We start from the raw sequence: 18,599 nt of genomic DNA on the forward strand, positions 1-18,599 counted from the left end.
GAGAGCCAAAGAACAAACACATTTTCTGGTTCACTGGCATCGTTTTCACATGTTCACTGATTCAAACATTCTTTTACTCAGATAACAAACAGCTGCATACCACATTAGCCCAGCCAGTGACAGTCACACATCTCTGCAATAACTGTTTGATTGCAAACTTGACCCTTTCTTCTTCTCAGCCTGAACTAGACATTTTTTTAAAAAACAGCCACTCCATTCCCAATCCTCCTTTGCAAAGAATTACATCAGATAACAAAGACTTCTCTGCCACTCATTGTAAGCTTCTTCTAGAGATCTGTTCTAAGAGGCAGTGTGTATAAAGGGTTTTTTTATGATGAATTCAGAACTACTATCATGTTAAGAGCACCAATTTATAAAAAAAAGAATTCATTGGTTAAGATCTGGAAAAAAAATAGTTTCTCAGGCCCTACTGACCCAGTTTGCAACAAAAAAGGAATCGAGTGATGCAAATTAAGTTCTGAGACATTGTTATGTAGGCTTAGAAATTGGTTAAACAGTGTTTCTGTAGTAATTTCTTAATGGCTGTCTCAGTGACTCTTTTGCTTTAACTTTAGGAATCACAGACTTCCTTTATTTTCTGCAGGTTTATCTTCAATAAGTAGCAATAATTATGCAACGATTTAAATCTATTTCTTTGGGAACCTTACAGTGGGTAAAAGAGTAGTAGAGAATTTTCCCCCTCCAGGTTAAATTAATAGAACATTATTGCATTTAGCAAAAAAAAAAGTTAACGCTCTACTATTTGGCATCTTGCATCAATGGCATGCCTCATCATTTGGATGCTGCATTTCTATTCATAGACAACAAAGAAAACAATTAGAAATTATCCATCCAACTCACACGACTGAAAACTAAATTCAGTACATAAGTCTGCAAGTTTGGAATAAATTTCGTTGAACCTATGGTGCTTCAATCATTATAAACAGTAAAAAATTAATTTAAAAACCCAACATGAATTGACTAAGGCACAGAAATGCAGGTTCCACTTTGACAGTGAGAGCAACACAACAGGAATAACTTTACAGTATTTCCTGAGATAAAGGAAGATAAAAGACAAAAGGATTGTTTTCGCTTATGGTTAGTGTTGGCAAACTTTTGGCTCACTGGAGAGAACTGGAGAGGCATGCAGGGTCATAAAACCACAAATTTTGAACATGGGAAGGCAAAGAGTGGGCACATAGGTGCCAACTCCCTGGGGCCCTGGGTGCCTGAGCACCCACAAAATTCCCCATGAAGGGACTGGGCACCCACAAGTTTTGGTGCCAGGGCTATGCACACATCATCACACCCACAACCCCGGGCCAAGCTGATACTCCTGGCAGGGCATAAGAAGGACCCTGCTGGATCAGGCGAATGGCACATCCAGTCCAGCATCCTGTTCTCACAGTGGCCAACCAGGTGTCTATTATGGGAAACCTACAAGTAGGGCACTTGAGATTTCCAGCAACTGGTATCCAGGAGCATCAGTCATCTGTCTTGACTCTCCCACTTTCATACAGATGATGCTCAGGCAGCTGGAGGCAGTGCTTATATGGGAACAAGCTGGGAGATCATTAAATGAGATTGGCTGCAGGGGTGGTCTAGACACCTGATGCTGTTTGTTTGTTTGTCCCTGCCCTTCACTCTAAGGTCCCACAATTTAAAAAACCCCAATTTAAAACAACTTCCAACCATAAAAATAAGGTGGGTCCTAAAAACATACACCTCAAGTTTCAAAAGCCAAGATACAGACATGTGCTCAGCATTCTCCAAAAACTGTATAATGAAGGTGCAAAACACACCTTTGTAGGGAGGGAGTTGCTTTGTAGGGGCTGCCACAGGGAAGGGCCATCTCCACCTCCCCCCAAGCACTGGCAGAGGAATGGGGGTGCGGAGGGAGCGGACCACCCCCAGCACCACTATTCCAGTAGGGTGCCATCATGGCGGCCCCCTCAGACATGTGCCGTGCACCCCCCCGCGTGCCAATCACCACGCCCCCAGAACACATGCCACGCCCCCAGAATGCATGTCATGCCCCTGCGGGAGGAGCGCCACGCCCTCATGGGTGGCATACCATGCCCCCGGGGGCGTCAGTCATGCCCCTACCTGCTCTCCATCCCCAGTAGAGGAGCATGCAGCTTCGCCACTGCCCCCAAGCCTCTGAGGGTGGAATAACTACCAAGAGTGCTCCCTTTGCTGATTTCAGCACCCAAGAGGGTCCTGTACGGGTGGAGGAGGTCTTTCAGATATTTGGGGCCGGAGTCATTTGGCCCTGCTTCTAGGACCAAATATTCCATTAGTACTTTTGTTTGGCAGAACAGGCAAAATCTGAAAGGGCTTGGTTTCATCATTCATAGTTTTAATGGCAGCTTTGAGATCTACATGCCAGGGCTGATGTGCAAACAGGCAGATTTCAAAAGTCCAGAAGATAAAAAACAAAATGAAGAGGATTTCTCGCATTCTTGCACAGGTTGTCAAAAGCTTCCTATCTATGACTTTCACAAGAAAGGTAGCAGCAGATTCGAAAATGGCTAAGGCGACTTGTTTTTCAGGTGATTATTCTAAAGCAAATGCGGCAAACACGCTGGCCAACCTTTGAGGAAATTGTTCGCAGTGAAGTGGCAGCAGCAAAAAGCACAAACTATTTTTTTATGTTTAGAATGTTGACAAGTTCAGCTTATGTAGAGAAGAAAATCTTTATGTTGTCCTATTGAATTTTCAATCCTCCTAAAACAATCCAAACAACTGAAACCAGCTCTCTCCTGCTTTCCTCGTTTCCTACGCACACAGGATTTTCAAATGTGTTTCACCACTAATAAATTGTAAATGAGCCTACAGTTCTAAGAGTAGTCAGTGTGTTTCATGGGTATTTAAACAACAGCATTAAGCACTATAGGAATCTGTGGAATGCAGAGGACAGATTTATGTGTCTTAAAGTGTTTCTTTACTGGTTTGTTATAAGCCAACCCCAAACCAGCACTTTCTTTCATATTAATCTGGCCTTAGAAACGGGGGATACTGGAGCATGACAAGAACAACAGAAATAAACTGGCATCTACTTAATAACTGTAACAGTGGATTGCCTTCAATACTAAAATATTTATCGAAACTAAGGGAGGGGGTGAGGCTGAAGAGAATTGCCTTCAACAGCCTGCTACCAGATCTTTAACAGTGGGCAATGTAATGCCTTAAGGTCTCTCAAACTGTCTTTCATTTTCTAGACTTAATGGCTGATTGCAGAAATCAATGTTGCCATTAGTAACAGAGTATTTGTTATGGCATGATTTCCTCTGTTGTTAGGCCTGCAGAATGATTACAATATTAGTGAGGTGCTTTTGTTATAAAGGGGCTGAAGATATAACTTTCAATTTACTATCCATTAGTTGAAGAGTCGAGAAATGAGAGATGAAGCCAGAAATCTTACCTTTCTTTTTTGCTTTGGGGAGGAAAAAAAAGAGTGCCAAGGAAGCTCAATATTGGAGATAGCTTCAATGAAATATTATTTTGCTTTCCTGTTTGGTACACAGCAGGTTGACATTAAACACAACAGAATATTTTTTTGAAGAAATCATTTCATCCTTACGTGTGTGTGTGTGTGTGTGTGTGTGTGTGTGTGTGTGTGTGTGTTTTCAGCTCAGGAGTGTACAGCCTGTGGACAGCCACAGGGCAGCAATAGGGGCACATATAGCTTTTCATTCAACTCTACGTATGTCCCCAAACCGTGTGTATTCCTGGCCTCTGGCCTTAAACGTACACCACAATTAGTCACATAAATGAACCGTGTCCCGCCACTGAATATGGCCTTGTCAAAAGGCAGCAAGGGCAGGGTTTCAGGAAAGGCTTAATGGAGAAGTGAATGGGAGTCAGCATGTAGCTATCTACAGGCTGAATGTCTCTACATTAAATAGATAGTATTGCATATATCCAAATTAGCATATTAATATACAAGCAAAAAAACAAACATTGCAGCTTGGAAGCTGCACACAATGTATATACACACTGTATATACAAACATTGCGGCTTGGAAGCTGCACACAATCCTACTGAACTTAACAGTGTGTGTATGATCAAGGCAGAAGAAGGTGCCTTGCAGGATCAGGTCAAAGGGAGCCTATTAAGTCCTGCATCTTGTTTACACAGTAGCCAACCAGATGCACCAATAGGATGCCCACTGGCAGGATAATGGGCAACAGCACTTTCCCTCCTCATCTGCAGCAATTGATATAACCGCCTCCAAATCTTGAGGCAGGACACAGCCATCAGGACTAGTAGCCTCATCCTCAATGAGATAACAACATTTTCCAGAGCACGCAGCTTACAAACCCATTTGATCCCTTCTCAGACAAATGTTGCTAAGAGTTTATATTACCCTTTCACTTGAAAGTGGGAGCCTGTAAGGATGAGAACTTAGCAGTAATAGTGAAAAATGGAATAAAAAAAGGAAAGGATCTCTCCTATGGCTCTTCTCCACTACTACACGTGGAACAGCTAAGTACAGTATAAATGGAAGGTTGGGAAGTAGAATAATACAAAGATAATGCTTTGAATAAGTTGCAGGCTTTGAACATGATATCTTTTTAGCAATCTGATGGGAGGCGTTGCTATCTTATTAGAATCTGCAGGCAAGGGAAAGCTTGGAAAAATTATATAAATTAGTCTAGATTGTGGGCAGGGCGGGGGGAGAAAGATTAAATTTGGCATACCTGAAGAAGAAGGTGAAGAAGGATGTGGGCTGTCTTCCTGGGCACTTCCTGTCTGAGAGAGGCCACCACCCATTCCACTTTCCTCAGTAATGTTGGAGGACCCAGGCGTTGTCGACCGGCTGACGGACTGAGACTCCTGGTCACTGCCTGACCCACGACGCTCTTCGATGCTCCCCTGAAGGATCTCTTCTTCCACCTTCCTGTCTCTCTTGTGGACTCTGGAATGAACAACGACTTGGTGGTATGTTCTGAAAACCCTGCCGCAGTCAGGGCACTCAGTTGGCTTCTCTTTCACATTGCTGTGGCTCTGCATGTTGAAATCGAGCCCTTGGTTCATGCCGTGAGACAGAAAATCTCTACTGCCTTCCAAAGGGTCTAGTTTGTTTGACAAGTCTCTCTGATTGCCCATTTTAGTGCTGTGAACCAAATCAGCAGGCATTTTCTGCTTGGAGCCATCTGCTCCTACTAACACATACTCCCGCTTCTCCTTATCAAACATAACGCCGGCGTTTGTCAAAGTGTCTTCGTGGCTTCGCTGGATCTGGTGCTCTTTAGACAGAAAGCCATGCTCCATGGCCATGCCTCTTGCCATCAGCTGCCAAGCCTGATAGCTGTTTACAGGATCCATCTCGGCTGCCTTGGCTGCAGCCTGGAGCCTTTCTATACAGCTGGATTTGAGAGGAGGCACAAGGTTAAGACAGCCCAACAAAGAATGCTTGTCCCCATCAGTGAGGCTATGGCCAATGCCAGCAATAGGGGACAGAAGCTTGCCCAGCATTTCCCTCTCTTTCATGGGCAAGTCCCCCTTGTTGTAAGTCTGATTCTGCTCACTTAGACCCGCTTTGTCAGGAGGAAGGAAGCCACTTTGCAAACAGGATAAGTACCTTGAGTACAAGTTGGCGTGAGCTTCCTGTGACATGCTGCTGATGGACACAGGGACTTCTGAGTCATTGGGAGATTTGTTTTTCACAGACAGCTTGTTCAGGTGGACCTTCATGTGGTTCTTCAGGAACCAGGGCTCTTTAAAGCGCCTCCCGCAGATTTGGCAGCAGTGCTCAAACGAATCCTTGTGCTTCCTCATGTGGCCCTTAAGGAACCAGGCTTGGCTGAAGACTTGGCCACACACCTCGCACCGGAACTCATTCGCAGCCTGCTCTCCACTCCCATTCGAGCCCTGCCCCTGAGCCGATTCAGCAGTTATGTGCGCTTTCTCCACGTGGCTGATCAGCTCCTCTTCCTGCGATGCAGCAAAGTCGCACAAGGTGCACTTGTAAGGCTTGTGGAGGATCCTGATGTGCCTGTCAAGCTCCTCCCGCTTCTTAAACTTTCCTTTGCAAAAAGTGCACCTAAAACCAGCGGCGGTTGCCACCACTTCTTCCTGTACGCTGGCTGGCTTTGGAGAGGGAACAGGGTTGGAAATGTCAGGGGTGTTGTGATTAGTGGGCACAGACAGGTTGCAATTAGCCAGAGGCATAGGCTGAGAATGTGGATGTGCTTTGACGTCAGGCCTTGGTTGCAGGTGGCTGCTCTTCATCTGCTTGTCCCGCAGTATCGCCCTCTCTTCCAGCTCGTGCAAGAGCCTGTTTTCTTCTCGAACCCTCCCGCGGCCTTTGCCGAGGTTTCCGAGCTTGTGAGTGCGCAGGTGGATCTTCAAGTTTCCCTTCTGAGCCGCTCTGTGGTCGCAATAGGGGCACTTGAAAGGCTTCTCCCCCGTGTGGGTGCGCATGTGGAGCGACAGGATGCTGTTGAAACGGAAACGCTTCCCACACAGGGGACACGGGTATTTTCTGTTCTTCCTGGCATCGTCCTCTATATCACTCATCTGGGACATGATGCCTAAGTTTTGTCCGTTCAAGAACTGCTGCAAGTCGACCCGCCCGTTCAAACTGGTATCAACCTCTCTGCTAAGCTGGTTGGCTAACAGGGCCATCTGACTGCTGATGGGCTGGTTTGCTAAGGACACGTGGCTCTTGTCTTCTAGGAGCGTTGCTGTCTTTTCATCGGGGTTCTGCCTATTCTGAAGCTCTGGGAATGCATGGCTCAGCTGGGATGTGATCTGGTGGAGCTTCTGGCTCATTGAATACTGGCCATTGAGGATGGAGCTGTTGAGGTGGGCATCAGCTTCGGACACAGCTGAAGAAACGCCAAGGCACAAACTAGCTTCCTCCATCCCTGAAAAGATGAAGAAGGGTTTTAGATTTAGACCTATGAAAAACTGATTGCACTCAAAGTGCACCTAAACATATCAAAGAACTTCAATCAATGCCTCTATACATACATACCATATATATATATATATATATATATATATATATATATATATATGCACAAGTGTATAGTGTACTATTGTGATTATGTTTCGGCTTAATTATACAGTGCCTTATCATCCTGCATACTTTTTGATTGCATGTATTAATTAGGATATTAAAATGAACACATCATCAGTTTGAATATCTAACTCTTAAATAAGTCAGGCTCAGCTTTCAACTTCGTTCAGCCCCTTCCCTGTGAAATGGCACCTGTTTACATTTTCCAGTCTATATAAGAGAGAAATGCTATGCATCTTGCTTGCTTCCCCTTTAAAAAAACAAAAATAGAAATCCATTTATAAAACTTTCAGTCCCATTAAGCATATTCAATAAATTCCACATTCTACAATGAGAAAGATGTTTTTATGATTTGACCAAGGGTGGGGAGGGGGGAGATGGCATGATATTTACTGGTACACAATAAAACAAGATAATGTTTGGGGGGGGGAATAAAGTAAAGGACAAGCTTTCGAACAATAAAAAGGATTTTGCTTTAGTCAACAAAAAGTGCAGTAATATCTCATTAAGCTGATTAGTATGCGGCTTAGAAACAGTACTAGGTGCTGTAACACATGATTATAATCATAAAAATCCTTCAGTGTTTGCAAGTAAGCATTAACGAGGTATATTAAATTTTAAGGAGACTGCGACTAGCAGCTTTGCAAACCTCTGAGATTAAGATTTAACCCTTATGTTACAAAGCAATTGTTCCTCCATCATCTGAAAATGGTACCCATCTAAAGAGGCATAAATTACCTCCTTAATTTGTCACGCAGATCATTCAGATATTCATGGTTAGAAAAAAGTTGCTTGATTTTAGCTAACCGTCTTCATTTCGCAATTGGGGGAAAGAGGCGATCTAAGGGACTCTGATTAGCTTTAAAAGAGCTCTCTTGTAGAACTCGATAAAACCCAATTAAAAGCCAGGGAAGGTGTCACAGGAAGCTTCAACAAGTTTAAGTATTTTTAATAACTTTCTCAATATACAGTAATGAGTACAAATGGTACCTACAAACTGTGTGCTGCAGAAAATTAGAACTCAAAGCTGTTTGTTAAACAGGAGCGCTCCGTGCTGGTCAGCATAATTGTCCCTAATAATAATCTTCTCTCCTTGCCATTTTCTCTCCTCCATTCAAGGAATGGGGGTGGGGGGATGCATCAATAAAAACTCAATTTTAAAACTGTACGAACTGTTACTTCTGAGAAGCACTTAGAAATGGAACTTCTACAATCCAATGAAAACACACATTAAGATCTGCGCTCTAAATTCTTTCAGTCTTTCTGCACTATGAAAATGACAAAATTCCTTCATCATGAGAATAGGCCACTTAATCCTTCACATATTTCCAAATTTAAAACATTTTGGCTGTCCTCCTTGGTCCAGAGCAGGGGTTATAAAACTTTGTCAACGCAACAAGTAGTCTCTTAAGGGAAGGAACCTCTTTTTCTGCAGTGGCTCATGCAGCTTTTTGTCATTAAACAGCCCTTAAACCTTATTTGGCACGCCTGGGATCCCTTTGCGTCTTTTCTCATTGAAATACCAAATCTTGGGCCGGGAACCCAGAAGTTCCTAGTAGCCTGAGCCAGCATGGCCGAAGAGCAAGGATGATGGGAGCTGGAGTTCAATAGCATCTGGAGGGGCCACAGGTTTCCAACACCTGTCAAGTATCTCCGCCCCCCACAAACCTCTTAAGCAATGTTTCCCACACAGCATTTCAAATTGCATACTTATATTGCTGTACAGATCAGACAGAAAGCAGGGGTGTCTTCCTCCAACGCCTGATTTCTTTCATCATACCAACCTTGAATTCACTGAAGCTGTTGACTTGGCAGGTGCAAAGGCTGCCAGAACTATATAACACACCTCAGATTTCTGTTTTCTAACCCGATGGAAGCTGGTTTGAGGAAAAGCACATTGGACAAGAGCATTTCTCAAGAAGCTACAGGATACCTATGGGTGCAGCTTAACATCACAGGTCCTTGGCTTCAAACACCACCTGTGGGAGCACGATGGAGCCAGAGCAGGTGGAAACGTGTAAGCAGTCACAGATGATTTATTCCCTTGCAATGAGAAGGTTGTTGCATAACAGGGCTTTTGGTCTGAGACTAGAACAACCCTTAAAAAAACACACATTCTTGTAAGAAAGAATATTTGGATATCATTACTTTGCTAACTGGACTGTGAAACTTTTTACAAGGCTGATTTGAGGTACAGGAACACTGGACTAATGCTTTGTTTTCCTTCTTTTTTAATGCCATTTACCTCTTCTGGTGGTGGACAGGGAAATATTAATACTTTCATCTAATCATTGTCATGTAGAAGAAATCTCTAATGGTGAAAACCTATGCCAGGATCAGGACAACAAATCTGGAGGACACAAGGCAGCTTTTAGAGTTTTGGATTTGATATCCCGCCTTTCACTCCCCTTCGGGAGTCTCAAAGCGGCTAACATTCTCCTTTCCCTTCCTCCCCCACAACAAACACTCTGTGAGGTGAGTGGGGCTGAGAGACTTCAAAGAAGTGTGACTGGCCCGAGGTCACCCAGCAGCTGCATGTGGAGGAGCGGAGACGTGAACCCAGTTCCCCAGTTTACGTGACTACAGCTCTTAACCACTACACCACACTGGCTCTCACTTCTGTTTCTTAAACAGCAGCTCTGGATGGTGCCCAGAAAGCTATTTCTGGGACTTGGGGTGGTGGAGCTTCAAAAGCACTTTGTAATACAGCATGGGCTGGGGTCTATGATTCAAATAAAACAAGGGCAAAAATCCCACTGGCTGTGCCTACACACGTGGACTTTTTTTAAAAAAAAACCAAAAACAAACCCTCATTGGATCCCAGCCTTAATATTCCAGAAGAATGAAGGAATCATAATGCTTGCTGTGCTATATTGTGCATGTCCCAGCCTTGTTTGAAATACACCCATTTTTGCACCAAGGCATTTACTGGAAACCACCTACACCTTCTAATAACAATAGCAATGTTACACTGGTCAGTTGCCCATTATTTTTAAAGTGAAGGGCATGCAAATTTAGGAGGGGTGGGGGAGAAATAGGATTCAGTTCACATTTAATGGTGAACCTACCTTGTTTACACTCTCCCCCACAAAAAAAGAGAACTAAAATGCAGTCATTCTTCAAGATTCACACTTCTCCAAATTTTCAAATGCAGTTCTCCAGCCAAGTAATGTGTACAAGGATGCATATACGCAGGTAAAGTATGCTTACAAATGCATGTACTAGTAAAAATAACAGTAAATATTGCATTTTTAAAAATTTGTTTATCAAATTCAATATTATGATTAGAAGAAATGCACCCTAAAATGCTGGTGAATTTTCATGAGTATTTAAATAATAATAAAATAATAATAATAATAATAATAATATCACAAACTGATGTGGAAATTTGGAGAATTGAACTTAAGATTGGGAAAAGGAGCAAGGGGAGAATCCCAAAATTTATTTTCCCATCCCTAATAAGCACCAAGGTCCACTTAATTGTTTTCACAGGTGAAAACAGAGATCAGCTTGAAACCCTGAAGTTCTCATGTAAACGATGCTCTGACACCCACATTCAACTATTTTTCATTGCTGAAGGTTCTTATCCAACTGTTTTAAGCTGGTTTCCTTTATTACGCAATAGCCTATTTTCCGCCAATTTAGAAGCCAAGAGTGTATTTGTTCTTTTCATTAGAGCCATGCTAGAAAAATCTAATTGCCCTGCAATAGGTTATCAACAGTTCAAAATATATCCCGGCAACTACATGGTATGAAATTGCAGGCTGTGTACTCCATGATGTCTCAGTGTTCATCTGTATGCATATGCATTAGAGACAAGAGAGTTTTACTTATCATTCTGATATTATATTCCTAAGTATATGTCCAACTTTACCAATCATCCTAAGAATGCTCAGCATCTCCAAAAGGCAGAACATGGCAGGGGGTGTGGAATAGGAATTCACCAGGACCAATTACCAGAAATTAGAAAGATACCAGAAAATACCAGAAAATACTAGCTTTCCTTAGTAAACAGAGACAGTTGTAACATATATAATACACAATCAACAAACTGTAGCTGATCGGAAAACCTCATGCAGTCTGAGAAACAGGGCAGTCCCCTGTCATCATCTGTAAATGACACCCTTGCCCTTATATGCATGGAAATTTGCAACTGCTTTTACTCAGTGTTTCCCTTCTCAAAGAAGATCAAGGCCACTTGAATTTCTGAATACTCTGAGTAACTGCAGAATCACACCTTTTACCCCTTACATTTTACATTCAGCCAGTAGGAATGTTCTTGGGAGCAGAGATTATTTATCACCCATAGATGTTCAAGACCACTTTAGTCCTGAGTAACACTTGAATTGAGTATTATGGAGAAAGCCTTGTAGAATGGATGGCGAAATTTTGTTAAATAGGAGTCTTATTGTTGTAGCCGAGATGCGGCTTAACTAAGGTTGTTATGATGTGATAATATAGTCCTGTTAAGAAATACAGAGCGCCAGACTCCTGAACCTTTTCAGGGTCATTAAGCAGCTGTAAACATTATTACAAAAATAAACCAGAGATTTCATGCTTACATTTTAGCCCAGAGCTGGGTGTGCTGAGCAAGTGCATTTTTTTTATCTCTTACAATCAACGCTGGTGACATTTGGGCATCCAAACAAATTACATCACAAATATTACTGCACTGGTCAGGATACGGAATGGTTTATTTGCCAGATGATTAATAAATAAACAGTAGGGCGGTATGGTTGACCTATTCTTCGTTGACAGATATGTAGGCAATGCTAAAAGACATGGCTGAAATAGTTAAATCTTGGCAGAAGCAGGAAGGAGGGTCTATTCATCTTAACAGGATTATTAGACTCAATCAGCCGAAGCATAACTGACATTGCACTGGATTTTGATCTATTCTTTTGTTTTTCTTTCAATCCAGTCTACCTCTATGTGCAATAATTTGGTCAAGCATTGCTTGTTAATTTTTATTCACAAGTATCACTAAAATTAAGAATTAAATACTGCATGGGCAGTGACATATTATATTGTAAATATATTAAATCCAGTTTTGGTAATATGAAAGGTTGAATAATGGGTACAACTTGTTGGGAGTAATGTAAAACTTCCAAGAGCTAGCTCCATCTGATCAACAGCATCATTAAATGAAAACATTTGACAAAACTATTAAATTGTTTCCCCTGGATTTTTTTTTGTTTAAGCAAAATTATTCATTAATTTCTATAGGAGTTCTTGTGTAAGACTTAATCATATTTTCCGGCATCGCCTACGATGTTATATTCAAGTGTGGTTAGTCTAGGGTGTCAATTCATAACAAGCCAAAATTATTTATTGTTAAAAATAGTTTTAACCAAAATTAAAACAGATGCAACGAGCTGACAAGCCATGTAGTCAGTTTATTGCCAGTTTGCATATAACTCAACAACATCTCATTTACTTTTCCCTTTTTCACTGTATGCTTAGCTGAAAATAAGCAATGGATAATTGACATGGATGTTCAAAATTCTTCTAACTTTCAGAAATACCTATGTGTTTTTCTTTCTTTTTTAGATACCTTACCTGTTGGAATTAAAAACAAACTATTTACAGACAGCCATTCTTGCTTAAAGCATACTAATCACAATGTGATCATAGTATGACCGCTAGAAGCCAAATGACAAACTTTGTAGATCCGTAAATGAATTGAAAAAGCAAAAGCTGGAGCCAGGTCTGGGGGCGGGGCAGCTTAGTGTTGCTCCCATGCCTTCTGAGGGTAGAGTGTCACTGCTGCTTCCTGGAAAGGGGTGGGGCAGGGCATGAGGAGCAAGACACTGAATGGACCTGGCGTCAGGAGCATTAGACTGGCTCTGCTGCCCCATCCTCAGTGTGTCTTGCTCCCTGCTCCTTGCCCCTCAGCCCTCAGAAACCAGCAGCAACGCTCAGTGTTCAGAAGGCAGGTGAGCAATGCCACCCTTTTCTGTGCACTACGGGAGCTACGGCATAATTTTGTTCAAACTATTCGATTTTACTTGCATGTAAAACAGAATAATAGAGAGTACTACATGGTTTTTTGTTTTTTTTACCAAGCAGTGAAAATTGCTTTAATGGCAAACATTTGATCCAATGGAATTATTTACCTCTGGGACAAGTACGTACTGTGCATGGGGAAGAACTTCTGACACCAACATCTGCAGCAACAGTGCTTGGTGGATTATGCCCAGTGCAGGCATATCAGAGAACACAATGCTTAAGGCAAGCAAATAATGACCCCATGTCATCTTGGGACTGCCACTAGCAATTGTAATAATTAAACTCCCAATCATTATAATTCCAGTTATTATTATTGCAGAAAGTTTTAGAATTCCTTCCTTTCATTTCTACCTTAATTATGTTAACCTTCAGTTGGTCTAGAAAATGGCTTGGGATAGGAGACTTTGGGGGACGTGGAAAGGCAGGAAGTTTCCAGATTCCCCAAATAGTTCTTGGGGAGACAGGGGAGACAATGGGAGAACTTTCATCTCACTTGCAGCATTGGCAAAGGGGATGCAAAGAGCAGAGGTTTGCTCAAGTGTCTGCCTCCTAGACTGGGGAGAAAGTATGTGAGCTTCTTTGCTTTCTTGCAGAGCTTATTCATAGTAGTAATGGAATAGGTAAACTGTGTTAAACATAAACTATGGAACTCGCCCCTAAAGGAGGCAGTGATGGCCACCAACCTAGATTATTTGAAAACAGGACATATTCATAGGGGATTAGATGGGCCATTGGCCTGATCCAGCAGGCTCTTCTGATATTCTTACGCATTGAGGGGAGTAATCTGAGGAAGAGGGTATTGGAAGCTAAGACTTTGGAATGAAGTGCCCAGAAGAGAACTAAGCAGAAAGGCACTCTCAAACCATAGGCAAGAGATAAGAATTGAGAAGTGGCCTCTGTTGTAGAATGCTAGAATATTTCCTAAGATCGGTTTGTGCAAGGGCAGAGGTTTGCTCAAAGGTCACATGAAGTGCAAGGGAGTTTGGATGGGATCAGAAGAAGAATAGTCAGTGTGGTACTCTCCAGATGTTACTGGGCTACAGCTCCCAACATCCTGGACTGCCGGCCATGCTGGCTGGGGAGTAGCACTCTAGTAGCCTCTGGAGGGCACCATGTTGCCTACCCCTGAGACAGATGGTGACAGGAGTTGAGACAGGAAGAGCAACATATTTAACCCCCTGCATAATCTGAAGGAGACTGTTCTATAGTCTCCTCTTCTTTTAAAACATCATATGGCACAGACAAAAATGATAATATGCAATCATCCAGTGTGAATTTGTCTCAGCCAGGACTGTAGGATCAAGCTCTTTGCAACTCATGCATGCACACACAAAAAAGATGAAAGCAGAAAGGGTTAAGCCCCTGCAAATCAATCTGTCTATATTTAAAAACAATTTAAATCTGCAAGCCCCCCCACTGCCACACTTATGTTGATCATTTCATTTCCATTTCATAGGGGCTTAAAATGTGATTCTGTGCAAAACTAAGTATAATGTGAAATGCACATATGCAACAAAGATCAAAAGCAGAATTGAGAGTGAAATATTCATACAAGGTAGCCCGGCGAGATTTTGTTCACAGGGGTACCTGTCAGGAGCGTAAACTCAGAAAGAAATCATCAAATAAGTACACAACACTATTGCTAAAAACTCCAGACATACAAATGGAGTGTGAGTTGTCTGAAATGCTGGACTGTGGCCAGCTTGTTGGCTCAACTGACTAATGCTTTGGCCTTTTCATCTCCTCCAGGTCTCAGTTCAGTTGCTCCGACTACTGGTTAGGTCAAATGCCTGTACCTGGTGCTGACATCCCTGGCATTCGTTTTAGAAGCAAAAGAGATGGGGGGGAGGGGAACACACAAAGTCCATAAGTTCCCTTTGACCTAAGCCGCTGAAACATCTGTTGGTTGAGTCATGAGCTGCTTGTTGGCCAAGTTTGACAGCGACGTTGCCTGTTGTGGATTATCTCTCTCAGTGGTAGGTGTCAGTGGAATAAATAGATGTGTTTCAAGGGAAAGAAAAGCTCTCTCATAAACAGAGGCTGTGTACTGCCATACATTTGAAGTGCACAACTTATCCGAAACAATCCTGGAAACTGTAGTTTGCGAAGGGTGTTGGGAATTGTAGCTTTGTGGAGGATAAAATACAGTTCCCATTACTATTATTCAGGGGGGGGGGAGCCATATGATTTAAATATGTGTTGTACACATAGGCTAGATTACTCTTATCAAATGAAAGTTTAATGACCAATAACATGCACAGATGAAACCAGTGATGAAAGTGCAGGTTGAATGGCTACGTTGGTAGGCTTTTTTGGGGGGGTGGGATTACTTTATAAAATTTCTGTTCATTGTAAGTGTATTTAAATATTCTACAAAACTAAAAAGGAACAAAAGCTTTGGCTTCCTGGAAAACTTTGTATATTGAAGATTGCTTCTACAATTTAGCAGATCTTGCACGGCATGGTATTCAACTAAATTTTACTCCAAGTAGACCTGCTGAAATTAACGGGGCTAACTAAGTAATAAAATTTCATGGAAAACATTTTTAACGTCACTTTAAACTGATTAACTCCACTGAAGGTATATCTCAGCTTCGAAAACAAAAAGCACTGCGTTTCAAGGCTGCTGGGAGAAGTCACAGCCTCCACAATAGAAGTCATATTTCAAAAGGTGGATGAATTGGCTTTAGTTATGCAATGATGAAAGAAGGGAAGCTTGTTCTTCATCGTTACTTTGCATTACCTTGAGCTGAATCTTCAGTCCCCAGACGAGATTACTGTCATTGAGTTGGACCCAATGCTTGTCCTATTACGAGTAGACCCACTGAAGTTACTAGCGCCACTAGACCGTCAGGTATCATCTGGGGGCAGCCATTCCATCAGTCTGCCTCAGTAGGGACATAGGAAGCAGGGCTCCCTTCATCAGCTCTGCTGGAGGCCCAGTTCCATTAGGCACCACCTGCCCTTGAACTGTGCCAGCCAATCATTATGGGGACAACTGTTCAGAAATTGGTGCCTGAGTTTGGTTTTGATCTTCTCTTCCCTCCCTGTTTCTTTCCCCCTTGTGTGCTGTGTTTTTGATTGTTTGTTTAGGTTGTATGCCTGCAGGTAGAGACTGCCTCTTGTTTTGATTGTTATATAAGCTGCTCTGGGAGCCTTTTTGGCTGAATAGCCTGGTATAAATGCTATAAATAAAATAAAATAAAAATAAATAAGGTACATTGTCTACTTTGAGTAAGTCTTAGTTGAATACAACCCAAAGACTCTATTCAGACCTCTGGATCAATTTGCAATGTCCAGATAAACAACAGCAGGTGCAATCCTCCTTCTTCCAGGAACCGCTTATTCACAGCTCTTGCACCCTCCTCTGAAAGGACTACAGAGCAGGGAAGACTTCATAGATAGATTGAGGAATGAAATGATTTTTATTGATATGTGCCCTGAGTGTTCTTGCACTGCTTATTTTTTAATAAATAAAAGCATAAACCATTTATATTTGAAACAGTAAATGTTCAGTCGTGCCCACTATGGAGCATCAGTGCATAACATTATTCAACCTAATAATTACATGAGCATTTCAGACATTTGGATAATCAGAATTCTATATAAATGGTTGTTCTTCTTATATCTAGTTATGGTGATTGTGGGGCCACATAGAGGAATTAGAAGGAGAAAAGGATTCAGGGTTTGATTAAAAATGATCTTAATTTGATAATTCACGGGGAAGCTTCTATTTGTCTTGCTTTAGTCCCTACAAGCATTCATTATGGGAGAGAAATAGTCAGGGGAAATAGCTTTTCCCCCCTGTTTATGCAGTGGACACAGGTGTCATGGATATATCAACTATTTGCCTAAAACCCAAAGACTTTCAAAGCTGTCTCAGTAAAGGAAGCAACCCTTAATTCATTTATGCATGCATCTGATTTGCCTCAGATTACATCAAGCACTGTGATGAGATATAACTTGACATACCCCAGTGAAATGTATAAATAAATACATGGCATGAACTTAAAGAAATAGTGTTCCTTTACAGATGTGACCGATTACTCCAACACAATATGGACAGATCAGGGTGCACAATAGAACTGAGGTCTCAACACTGAGAGTCTGTGGACCACTGGAGGAATTCCATACATCTATTGCTTGTGGCTTTCCCCCATTTCTATGGTAACATCTAAAGTCAACCAATAGGCATGTTGGGGAGTTCCAATGAAACTGTAAGCTGCCATGTCACGTGCCCAGAACAGAAATAAATATAATCTGTATTCACTGTTGTTACTACATTCAGTCTGCAAACATTTTGTAATTGATTACGCCCTTCCCTATTTGCACTGTGCTTCTTTTGCACTCAAATGAAAAGGGCAGAATAACATTATTGAAACCTGTGGTAATTCACCACAGTGGACAGCACACAAACAATGAATTTTGGCAGAAGACAAACTGCAGTGACACAGAAACAGAACTGTGTATAACAAATGCAGGGAGGAACAGAAAATGATGCCTTCATACATACATAAAGGTAAAGGTAAAGGAACCCCTGACCATTAGGTCCAGTCGTGACCAACTCTGGGCTTGTGGCGCTCATCTCGCTTTATTGGCTAAGGGAGCCAGCATACAGCTTCCGGGTCATGTGGCCAGCATGACTAAGCCACTTCTGGCAAACCAGAGCAGTGCACAGAAACGCCATTTACCACCTATTTACCTACTTGCACTTTGATGTGCTTTCGAACTGCTAGGTTGGCAGGAGCAGGGACCAAGCAACGGGAGCTCAGCCCATCGCGGGGATCTGAACCGCCGACCTTCTGATCGGCAAGTCCTAGGCTCTGTGGTTTAACCCACAGCGTGTATTAAAGAAGAAAAATTGACTATAACTGTAATAAAAATACTTCCCTCTCACTAACATTAACAATCTGCCTCTCCTGGGTTAATAAAAATGTTAAGGTGGCCATAACAGAGTTTTCAGCTGTGCACCTAGGGACAGTCTCCTATATCCAGCATGGCACAAACAATAGCTGGTGCTCCTTGCACTACAATCAAATCACATCCCTGGATTCCAGAAACAGAGCCATCCGACCTGCCAGGGAACGTCCTCACAACAAAGGATCAAACTAAGTGTGATGTCAAAGTTCTCTGATCAAAACCTCCTCTTTCCACCCCTCCTATTCGTTTTCAGGAAGCTGCCAGCTGCCTTATACTTAAGTGTCACAGAATCATAGAATTGTATAGTTGGAAGGGATTCTAGTCAAACCATTGGCCCATGTAGCTCAGTACTGTCTAAACTGGCAGGCAGAAATCTCTTTGGGATTTCTGGTGGGGGACACTCCCAGCATTATCCAGAGATTCCAGAGATTGAAACTCATACCTTCTGCATGCAAGGCAGGTGCTCTACCACTGGGTTACAGCCCTTCTCCAAGGTGGTTGTGGGGTGTCACTGCACTGGGGCGCTTCCACAAAACACAGTGTTTCCCCAATGGAAACTGATCCCTCCCTGAAGTTCTCATTAGTCCCATGGAAGTGGGATGGGGGAAAGATCCTTGCATCAAGCCCATCATTTTTTCCT

At 42.3% G+C, this 18,599-nt stretch overlaps 1 protein-coding gene across 6 annotated transcripts in view; it reads right to left on the reverse strand.

The window, feature by feature from the left end:
- ZNF536 (zinc finger protein 536) overlaps positions 1–18,599 on the reverse strand; it is a 450,709-nt gene that overhangs the window by 237,689 nt on the left and 194,421 nt on the right. For all 6 annotated transcript variants that reach the window (XM_083513503.1, XM_083513501.1, XM_083513502.1 and 3 more), the window contains one exon: positions 4,704–6,875. In XM_083513503.1, the coding sequence (XP_083369629.1) occupies positions 4,704–6,873 (2,170 nt within the window). In that variant the 5' untranslated portion in view covers positions 6,874–6,875. Of the gene's footprint in view, positions 1–4,703; positions 6,876–18,599 lie in introns of those variants that run through there.

This window comes from Podarcis liolepis, assembly GCF_965112155.1.
Source record: "Podarcis liolepis genome assembly, chromosome: 7".
NCBI lineage: Eukaryota > Metazoa > Chordata > Lepidosauria > Squamata > Lacertidae > Podarcis > Podarcis liolepis.